The sequence below is a fragment of the Microcaecilia unicolor genome, chromosome 11 (genome assembly GCF_901765095.1).
Source record: "Microcaecilia unicolor chromosome 11, aMicUni1.1, whole genome shotgun sequence".
NCBI classification, from domain to species: Eukaryota; Metazoa; Chordata; class Amphibia; order Gymnophiona; family Siphonopidae; genus Microcaecilia; species Microcaecilia unicolor.
Window position 1 is genome coordinate 109,632,031 of NC_044041.1, and position 11,185 is coordinate 109,643,215.

Genomic DNA, 11,185 nt, shown 5'->3' on the forward strand with positions numbered 1-11,185 from the left:
TGTTTGCAGGCTCAATGTGGCTTACATAGTACCTTAAGGGCACCATGAGGGTCGAAGGGAATGTAAATTGTTTATTGTCTCATACGATCATTGGTTATGCAGTGTTGCTGGGAATGGTGATTTACGGTGGATCGGTGGGGTAAGCCTTTTTGAAGAGGTTGGTTTTTAGTGATTTCTTGAAGTATAAATGTTCATGGATTGTTTTTACAGCTTTTGGGAGTCCATTCCATAGTTGTGCACCTATGTAGGAGAAGCAGGATGCATAAGTTGTTTTGTATTTAAGTCCTTTGCAATTTGGGTAATGTAGGTTTACATATGATTGTGATAATCCGATTCTGTTTCTGGCTGGTAGATCTATGAGGTCTGCCATGTATGCTGGGACTATGCCGTAGATTTTATTTATTTATTTATTTGTACATTTATACCCCACTTTTTTCCACATGCAAGAAGACTCAAAGTGGCTTACAATGTACTGATCCATCGCCAAATCAGCGGATACAGAATTACAAATCACAAAAGAAGGATAGATAGAAAAGGGTAAGAAGAAAGGGGGAAAGGGCTAAAAAGACTGAAAGTAAGATGAGGTGATGCAGAAGTAGGCTATCTGAGACAGGCCGGTCAAAGGTGGAGTCGAGGTGCTGAGATGGTGTTGAGTGGCAAGAACAGCTTCCAGCAAGGTAATCCAAAAGAGGGGCAGATGCGATACCCAAGCCAGACCAGGAAAAAGAAGCATGCCACGAGCAGAACCGAGCAGGATGAGATGAGAATGGCCAGACAGGCCAAGTCGAAACAGCAGGCTGCAGGAGGAGTAGAAAGCAGCTCTTCAACCGTCCACACCAGTTCCTCAGACGATGGCTGCAGCAACCAGGTGACGCAGTTCTAAAAGGCCTAACGGCCCAGCCGCAACGAGCAACGGATGATGAACGGATCTGGAGCGAACGGGTGGTAGGCTGAGTGCCTGTAGGAGCAACCAAAATGCGGGAGCAGTAGTAAGCGGCCCGGAGAGAAGAAGAGGGAACCAGAGGCAAATGGCAGCAGGTGGAGATTGTCAATGCTCGGCCGCACAGCTGACCGCACTCAATGAAGCCGGGGCCCAGGATGCTGACGGGCCCAGCAACATCACCGCAAAGGAATAGGGACATTTGGTCACCTCAGTATCCGGCAAAGCAAGCTGAGACTTCCTTCCAGACACTCCTGCTACGATCGGCCTGAGCAGGCGGCCGCTGTTGGCCGGCGGCAGACACACGGAAACAGCGGTAACTTGCCGGTATGAGCATCCAGGCACAGCCTAACAGGCTCCCCACGGCACCCCGGACCAAGAGAGGTGCAGGACCAGTGATACTTAGCCGATCCGCGGCCAAAAATTGGCAGTAAACCCGGGGGCCACGGGAGCCAATGATTCCCCGTCTCACTATGCGGTGGCCATCTTAGATTATTTTGTGGGTCAGGGTGCAGATTTTAAAGATGATCCTTTCTTTGATTGGGAGCCAGTGCAGTTTTTCTCGGAGGGGTTTGGCACTTTCGAATCGTGTTTTACCAAATTTAGCCTGGCTGCTGTGTTTTGGGCGGTCTGGAGTTTTTTTGTGAGTTGTTCTTTGCATCCCGCGTAGATTCCGTTGCAGTAATCTACATGGCTTAGGACCATTGATTGTATTAGGTTTTGAAAAATTGCTCTTGGGAAGAAAGGCTTTAATCGTTTGAGTTTCCACATTGCATAGAACATTTTCTTTATTACGGAGTTTACTTGGCTCTCAAGGGTAAGGTTGTGGTCGATTGTGACTCCGAGTATGTTTAGGCTGTCTGAGATAGGGAGGGTATGGCCTGAAGTGTTTATGATTATAGGTTTATACTTGTTATATTGGGATGAGAGGATGAGGCAGTGTGTTTTTTCAGTGTTCAGTTTCAGTTGGAATGAGTTTGCCCAAGAGTCCATGATGTTCAGGCCGTCATTGATCTCTTTGGTTATTTCTGTTAGGTCATGTCTGAAGGGAATGTAGATTGTTACGTCATCTGCATAGATGTGCGGGTTAAGTTCTCGATTGGATAGGGACTTTGCCAGCGGGATCATCATTATGTTGAAGAGTATTGGTGATAGTGGTGATCCTTGAGGTACTCCGCAGGCTGCTTTCCACGGTGGTGATATGTTTGAATTTGATTTTACTTGGTATGTTCTGGTGGTTAGAAAACCCTTAATCCAATTAAGTATGTTTCCATTGATTCCAAAGTGGCCAAGGAGTCTTAGTAGTATGTTGTGGTATGTAGTATGTTGTGCTATGTAGTATATAGTTCTTTTCTACAGAGGATGGCTTGGAAAAGGGGAAAGGTTTTGCTTACCTAACTTTAAAAGCAAAACAAACAAAAAAACAGCTCTATTACCATCTCTTGAGAAGGCAGTGATCACAGCTCAGGGCTTCTGCCTGTGTGTGAGAATGGATTCCTAAAAAGCTGAGAGAAACCAAGGGATTTTCTTTTGGAGGAGCTGCAGAAACAATTAGCTTGGCCACAGGCTGCTTGATTTTCATAGGCAACCCCTAGATAAAAAAGTATTTTTTCTGCTCATACTATCCCTGTGTTTTAGAGAGAGTGAGAGTGTGTGTGTGTAAAAAAAAATGTCTATTTTCTTTCCTGTGAGAAAAAAAAGTGAAGAAACAGCTTTAAAAGTAAGCACAAAGTATCCTTTTGAAAAGAAAGAAAACAAAATGTCTAATTTCTTTCCTGTGAGAAAAAAAGATTAAGCTGAACACGCGCAACTAAATTCTGCCGAAGCTGTAGGGTGCAGTGTCAGGGGTTTTTTTTTACATCATTTCCCGTCACTTCCCATCACATGACCCCATCCAAGATGGAGGCTAGTAGTGGAAACAAGAAGTGAGGTGATGCATACAGTAGTGTTTGCCATCTTGAAAAAGGGGCACGGCAGTGTTGTCACTTCCTATGACATCACCAAAAGGGGTGGTGTTTGAGCCCAAGCCGTGCAAAAAAAGGGCAAGGTTTGGTACAGGGCTATGCAAATAAGTTGAGGCAAGGGGCAAGGCTATGCAAAAGAAGTATAGCTTAGGTGGGGTCAAGACATCATATCCAGTGGTGTTATCCGAGGGATAGGGAGTTGTTGTGGTTTGGATGGTGATGTCATTGAAGGGGTGAGGCGTGAGCGTGGTGGGCATGTCCTTGCTTCTGATTGGCTGAAAACCCCTAAGTGGCTGCATCACCTGTCAAAATCAATTAATTTTGACAAATTGAGGTGAGGTACACTACTACCATGAATTTTTAAAAAAAAAGCATTTTTTTCTGTCTGACTGCAGCCACTTGGGCTGTTTGTTTTACTATCCTTTTTACTACCCTTGTATTCTAGAAGTCACAGCCTGGGATAGGGCTCTGTCTGGTAGGGTTTTCTCATTCACTGTCATGTCTCACTGGACTGGCTGTAGAAACCAGCTCTGCAGGGCACGATCTCACACAGATATCTTGAAAACTGGAGGGGAACCAGCTTTTGCAGGCAGTTCACGGGCTTCTCCCTATGTGAAGGGAACTGATAGCCTAATGAGCCAGACCCCCTACAGTTTCTTGTGTATATTAATCTTTAAACAGCTTAGCTTTTGCCTATATATGCCCTTTAAAGCAAAGAGGAGGAGAGGTCGATCCTTTTGTTTTAAAACCTAAAACAGCTGTCATTCAGCAATCATTCTGTCCTTCTTAAAAACAGACAGCCGTAACTCAATCCAGCTTAGAAATAAAAACAAGTTATCCTTTTGAAAAAAAAATAAGAAGAAAACATTAAAACAAATGCCTATTTTTCTTTCCTGTGAGAGAAAAAAAAAGGTTAAGCTGCACATGTTCCTCCACAGCTGTAGGGGGCGGTGTTGGGTTTTTCATGTCACTTCCCATCACATGATCCCATCCAAGATGGAGACCAGCAGTGGAAACAGAAAGTGATGTAGTGTGTCCTATGTGGCCACCATCTTGGAAAAGGCGCCACATAGGACACACTACAACCAAGGATTTTGTGGAGTGCAAATGAAGTTCTTTCCCTTAGGACTAAGGGAGAAATAAAGGGAAAGCAGTAACAAAGGGAACCCAGTAACATGGCCTACTGGGTTCAAGCCCACCCCAACCTGCTCCCAGCGCAACCTGGTTTGGTTGCCTGACCTGAGAGCTTAGCGAGTATCTAGGACTTGTGGTGGAGACCAGGGTTATAAGCAGAGCTGAAGAAAATCTTATATTTAAAAGGATTTTATTTACTACAATAGATAAAAGAACCAGATGCCTGACACAGGTCATGTTTCACCCTTTACAGGGCTGTGTCAGGGGCAAAATAACCCACTAGGTGCAATACATAGGTATTCCCCTATGTGATAAAATAGTAGCTCTCCCTATAGCACAACTTGCAGCTGTAGTGAATCAGCTTTTTTGCCTTTACCGTATTGGATCTTGTGGATCGTCTGCCCTATTTTTTTGGACCTGCCCCCCTCTGATGCAACTTCCTGGGTTTGCCTGAGCAGAATGTGGCAAATGGAAAACCCTGGAACTGGACACAGACAATATATCGAAATGGCTGGCACACTGGTGACCCCTGTCAAAAAAGAAATACATTTTAAGGTAGAGCGGAAAGGGGAGAGGGAAGGAGATGTCAGACTGGGGTGGGAGGTAAGGGTAGAGATACTGGACCATGGGAACTCCCTTGAGATGTTTAAAGGTAGACCAGAGGGTGGATGAGAGAAAGGGGGACATACTGGGCTGAGGGCAGGGGGAGGGGACTGGAGGAAGTAATGATTGGCCTGGGGTACAGAGATTATGAACAATGATTGACTGGTAGGAAAGAGAGAGGGAGAGATGCTGGATTGGAGGGTGGTAGGGAAGAAAAATGGAGAGAAGAACCCAGGCACAGGAGAAAGGAAGGGAAGAGAGAGGTGGAGATGTTGGACCCAGAGGTAGAAGGTAGGAATGAGAGAGATGCTGGACAATGAGAGGCAGGGAAGAAAGAGAGAGGCGAGAAACTGGATCATGGGAGAAGAGGGAAGAGCATCAGTAAAAACAGGGAGAGATGCTGGACCATGGAGAACAGAAGAGGGAAAGGGACAAGAAGATGTCAAAGGGTAGAGGGAGAGAGAGGGAGGGAGAGTAGATACTGAAAATGGTGGAGTCATGTGAGGCCAAAGTGGGGGGAGTGGAAAGGAGAGATGAGTGAGAGGATACTGAGTATAGAGGGTAGAAATACGGTAATGGGGAGTAGATGGAAGATGAAAGAGAATAGGCGGCAGGGGAAGGTGTAAGATCTCCTTAATTTCTACCCTTTGCCCCATCGTATCTAACACCAGCCCTGTTGTTGCCTACCAATTTTACTTTCTCATGTTCTAAAATCATTGGAATTCTATTATTAGTCTGGCTATGCCATGTCTTTTACATCTTGAGGGAAGAAATGAAATTGGCCAAAACATGAGACTGCTTTTACATCGTCTTAGCCTCCTCCCTATAAGCTTCAGAGGTGTTAGAAAGAACAGCAGTGATCTCTGCTAGCATGGTAAAACCAGGAGCAAGATCAGTTCAGGACACTTTTAAATTTGCCAATATAAATAAATGAGTAAACACACACTTCTACATAGCAGAGCTCTACCTTACTTGTAATCTTCCTGAGTTTGCCAACAATCTCTACAATCAATTTTTACAAAAACTGTGCTTACATAAAACAGAAGACAGGGGTGGAGGGCACACAGCAGTAAGGGGGCCCACTATCTCAGCCACTTAAATCATTTTTGTAGGTGGTTAGGAGCCCATGTCCCTTAATGCCTGGGAACAGAGATTTCTGTCAGTCCACCCCTGCCTCATGCCCAGATGATTGAAAGCCCCGCACTGTTCCAAACAGCGCTGGAACAGCACGGGGCTTTACCACTCCTATGATCAGAGATAATAGCATGCAAATTTATGCACACTACTATCTCTGATCATAGGGTAAAGTGCAAGAGGATTGTGCCTGAACATGGGCACAGGCACACTTCTCCTGCACTTGTTTGGCAGGTCTGGGCTGTCAAAAGCCCAGACCTGTCAAACACAGGGGCTGGAGGTCTGTGGGACCAAACACCATGGCCCCAGTGGCCTAGTACCCCCACTGAACCTCCATCACCAAGCCAGCGACACAGGGGCTGGAGGTCCGGCATCCCCCCCTCCCCCAAAGCCCTGGTGGCCCAGTGGGCTGCAAATCAAGCCCCTCCCCCAACCTGGTGGTCTAGCAGTTCTCTTCCCTGCTCCCATACCTGGCATGCACTCAGCAGGGCTTTACATCATGCATTTGGCAGGGCTGGGCGCTGCTGGAAGAGGAGGGAGATAAAGAGGAGGGAGTGTTCTATCTCCCTCCTCCATCAAAGGTATGGGGGGGGGGGGTCGCTAGACCACCAGGCTAGGGGGGGGTCTTAATTTGCAGGCCACTGGGCCACCAAGGCTTTTTTTTTGGGGGGGGGGGGGGATACTAGTGTCAGGAGGGTATGGGGGACTGGAGGTCCCCTGACCTCCAGCCCCCATGTCATTGGCTCAGGGTAGGGGGGGGGGGGGTCAGGGTTCCTGCAGGGGGACCTGTATTGGAGGCTCTGACCGCAACTAGCGTGCAAATGCATGCTGCACAGGTCTTACCATTCCTCCCCAATGGTCTACAAACCCAAACACCAGCTCTAAGTTGGGGTAGGGTTTGACACTCTGCTCATTGGGGAAGAATATGTTTAGCATGCATTTGCATGCTACTTGCACTAAGAGCCCTGTTTTGCATTCTAGTTGCATTCAGAGCCCATGCACTCAGGGGCTCTTGACCATGGGGCAGTAGCAAACACAAGACACTAATAGCCTCTAGCACCTACATTTGCTTCTGATTCACTCATCAGTCACGAAATTCACTGCCACAGCACCCAAAATACATAGTGCCCTACTCACCCCAACAGTTTATAATCATCCTGTTTTAGGGCAACACCCAAATCACTTGCTCTCAGAATTGTGCTCATACTCTCACCCATTTCCTGTTTTTGATTTGCCAGTTAAAACTTTTGAAATCGTTGCCTCTTGATTACTTCAATTAATTCAGTCTAGACTGCAATAGTTTTATAATAAGTATTAAATATATAAACACTACCTTATTTGCCAACCACACTCTTAAGAAAGTTAAAAACAAAAGTGCCTGCAAAAACAAAAATGTACAGATTCATTCAAGAACTGGCTCTTTACAAAACAGAGTGGGTGGCTCTGAAAAGAGCCTTTGGGGTTTCTGGTTTCCGTCCTCTCAGCAGGAGAGCTTTACTTGCTCTTAGCCGCCTTGTGGCTCTCAGTTTTCTTAGGCAGTAGCACAGCCTGGATATTAGGCAGGACACCGCCCTGCGCAATGGTGACTCTCCCCAGCAATTTATTCAGCTCTTCGTCGTTACGGATAGCCAGCTGCAAGTGCCTAGGAATAATACGAGTCTTCTTGTTGTCACGCGCAGCATTACCAGCTAGCTCTAAAATCTCTGCAGTCAGATACTCTAGCACCGCAGCCAGATAGACTGGGGCACCGGCACCCACTCGCTCAGCGTAGTTACCCTTCCGCAGTAGCCGGTGCACACGGCCCACAGGGAACTGCAATCCTGCACGAGATGAGCGAGTCTTGGCTTTAGCCCGAGCTTTACCACCTTGCTTGCCGCGCCCAGACATTCTCTACAAACCGTTGCACTATGAACAAGTAAATAAACAAAGCGCTTACTAACCAGCACTTTTATACTTTTCCAAAGATTCTGTAAGTCATTTCTGATTGGCTAAAATTGTTAATCCGCCCTCTGTCAAGAATTAGCATAGGAGACTTACTCATGAACCAATCAGATATTAGATAGAAACTTTGATGACGTATACACTCGGATGTAACCAATGGCAAGTGAAGATGGGCTCCTACTTAATTTGCATGGAAAGCCTATAAATAGCGCTGCCTGGTTGTTAGATTGTTTGTTTCATTCTGTGTTTGTGAAACAGTACTTGTTGAAATGCCTGAGCCAGCTAAATCTGCTCCTGCGCCCAAGAAGGGTTCTAAAAAAGCTGTGAGTAAAACCCAGAAAAAGGACGGCAAGAAGCGCAAAAGAAGCAGGAAGGAGAGCTATGCTATCTATGTGTATAAAGTGCTGAAGCAGGTTCATCCCGACACCGGCATTTCCTCCAAAGCCATGAACATCATGAATTCCTTCGTGAATGACATCTTTGAGCGCATCGCTGGAGAAGCGTCCCGCCTGGCTCACTATAACAAGCGCTCTACCATCACTTCCAGGGAAATCCAGACTGCAGTACGCCTCTTGCTACCCGGTGAACTGGCTAAACACGCAGTGTCGGAGGGCACCAAGGCCGTCACCAAGTACACTAGTTCAAAGTAACAGTTGGCTTAGCCTAACGCTCCGCATACCGAACCCAAAGGCTCTTTTCAGAGCCGCCCATTTTCTCGCATGAAGAGCTTTAATTGTATGTTACACAAGGAAGTATACAATAGAACGAATTTCACTTTAAATATTTGGGGTGATTTTTGTAAGGGTTTTAAATATACATTTGATGTGTCTGAAATGGCGTTTTTTGTGTGTTATTTCCCAATTTTAAAAACTGATCTGGAATTAGGAAAAGTACAATGAAGGTCTGTTGCTGGGGTTCAAATCAGTATCGTGGGGATTTGGGTACTTAACGTGCTCGTTAAGGTGGAGAGGAAAATGGTGATGGTGTGGAGTTGTAATACTAACCTGTGGGGTTAAACGTGCGTAGTTTGGGGTGAACAGCTGATTAAAGTGATCGCTTCCTTCATAGGTGCTTTTATTTTTCCTGGTCGCCAGAGGTGCAGCTCCTTGGAAAGAGAAAGGGGCGGGACCCAGGCGCCATGTGTTTGTGGAGTGCTGGGTTGTGACGTCACAGACAGTTACAAAAAGTGTCTTTAGCAGCTGCCATTTTAACTATAACTATCAAGACAAAAAATATAAAAATGTATACATTTCTTAAGTAACTTTGCTCCAGCATATATAATTTATTTTAATTGTAATATATGATTTCAAAGCACCTTTCTCAGGTCACTTGCACAGATAGCCAGGCTTGGTTTGGTCCACTACATATATAAAGTTGTAGTTCAGGTGGTTCTGCTGGTTTTCAATTATTTCCCAGAAAGCCTACCACAGTCCACAGATTAAATTTAAAATATTTCTCTTTATCAGAGAATTAGTTTTATCAGATCTGAGCATCCTTTCTCAGAAATAGAGATCCCAGCACATGAATTTGTATGTAATCCTGATCCCATGGGTAGGTGTTTTCAGTCCTCTCCATGAGGATCAATTGAATTAAAAATAGAATTATAGAGGGGATAATAGTCCCAATGCTTTCAGTACCCCACAATCTCCTCCACCATTAAAAAAAAAAAAAAAAAGTATAGTAAGAGGAGTCTATTTAATTTTTTTTTTAAATCACCTTTTTATTGCTTTCCCCACAAAACAAAAGATGCATCACAATAATGTTAGCACAGAAATTGACAATCTTGTTGCCAGTACAGTATCTGATTTTCCTGCGAAGGAACAGTTTCCTTGCTCCTTATTTTTGGGTGAGGCACCCCAACTCATTGTTTTTTTTTTCTTTCTTTACATCTCAACACTATTTCCTTTACAATGCTTAGGCTAAGTACCCTAATGCACATGTGCTCTGGAACCTTTGCAAAAAAAAAAAAGAAAAACTTTTCATATTCAAAATATCACAAAAATTCTCAATACCTCCTTAATGTCCACTTAGGAGGCACAGGAGTGGTCCTTAACAGCTCAGTTTGGATATCCAGGACCCCTTTTACTAAGTCGCATAGGTGTGTACACGCATCAGTTTGGAGTTACTGCCTGGCTACATTGTGGGCTGGGCAGTAATTTCATTTTTTTTCAAGCGCCGGAAAATAATTTTTATTTTCCTGCGTGCGGCAGAAACCAGGAGGTAATTGTCATTCTACGCACATAGACTATCACACGGTTACCGCATGAGACCTTACTGCTAAGTCAATGTGTGGTGCTAAGGTCTCAGACCCAAAATGGACATGCGCCAATTTTTATTTTGCCGTATGTCCATTTTCGGCAAAAATTTTAAGGAGGCCTTTTTTACAGGTGCGCTGAAAAATGGATCTGTACGTGCCCAAAACACGTGCCTACACTAAAGCAGCCCATTTTTCAGCTCACCTTAGTAAAAGGACCCCCCAGTCTTGGCCCCACATACCCCCTCAGTGATACTACTTTCTACACAAAATCCTCAGGTGTACCCAGACTGGGTCCCTCCAGAGTTCTTGCTGAAAATTTGATTGCATTCACAAATAGAAAAATTTCAAACTCTCTCCTCTGAGCTTCCAAACCTCCTTTCTGTTTTGTTAGGCCAAGCCAGCCTGAGACAACTATTCTCCTTGTTCAAGGGCTAACCAGCCCCCTGCTATGTCTCAGCAGCCCAGTGATGCCAAGAGTGCACTATCCCAAAGAATGAGATTTCTTTTGCAGACAGTAAATCTGAGGTATAAATCTAGAAAACGTTTGTATAATATTGCTTTGCAAATGGAAAAAGCTACATAACACAATGTTTACTTTGGTTTGGTCCCTTTATAGGACATAGAAAGAAGGGAATAGAAGGCAATTTTCAAAGGAATTACCCAGGTAAGGCTTCAGGCCGAAAACTCTATTCATTCAGTGACTGAAACTGTCATGTCAATACTGAGCTGGTGGCAGTCGTGTAACTACTAACCGCTGCCAGCTCATTTGGACAGATATTCAGTACCAGGACATATCCAGGCCAGCGGCAGTACTCGGAAGTTATGCAGGTATGGACAATATTCAGTGCCACACCCATACAGCTAACTGAGCAAAGATAGGACCAGGGCCGTGCCAATACGGTAAGCGGGGTAAGCATGGCAGGGGGGCGCCGTCCTTTGGGGGGCGCCGCCGCACCATGCTTACCTCGCCCTCCCGCTCCTGCAGCAAGAAGTTCCCTTTCCTTTTTTTCTTCTTTTAATTTTACCTCCGTCCGGCAGTGCAGCGTCAGTGAAGGAGGTGGTGCTCCCGACGTGTCTACTGTCTAGCCTTCCCCTTCGCTCATATTCCGCCTTCTTCTGATGTCATTTCCTTGACGTCAGAAGAAGGCGGAACATGAGCGAAGCGAAGGCTAGACAGTAGATACGTCGGGAGTGCAGCCTCCTTCACTGACG

At 45.3% G+C, this 11,185-nt stretch overlaps 2 protein-coding genes across 2 annotated transcripts; one reads left to right on the forward strand and one right to left on the reverse strand.

Annotated features, from left to right (window-relative positions):
* Positions 1–7,072: 7,072 nt before the first annotated feature.
* LOC115480307 (histone H2A type 1-E-like) lies at positions 7,073–7,675 on the reverse strand. Its single transcript, XM_030218891.1, has one exon. It carries the CDS (start codon positions 7,660–7,662, stop codon positions 7,270–7,272), a length of 393 nt encoding a protein of 130 aa, XP_030074751.1. The 5' UTR covers positions 7,663–7,675; the 3' UTR covers positions 7,073–7,269.
* Positions 7,676–7,956: 281 nt separating this feature from the next.
* On the forward strand, positions 7,957–8,546 carry LOC115480130 (histone H2B type 2-E). The gene has a single exon (XM_030218611.1). It carries the CDS (start codon positions 7,986–7,988, stop codon positions 8,364–8,366), a length of 381 nt encoding a protein of 126 aa, XP_030074471.1. The 5' UTR covers positions 7,957–7,985; the 3' UTR covers positions 8,367–8,546.
* Positions 8,547–11,185: the final 2,639 nt, after the last annotated feature.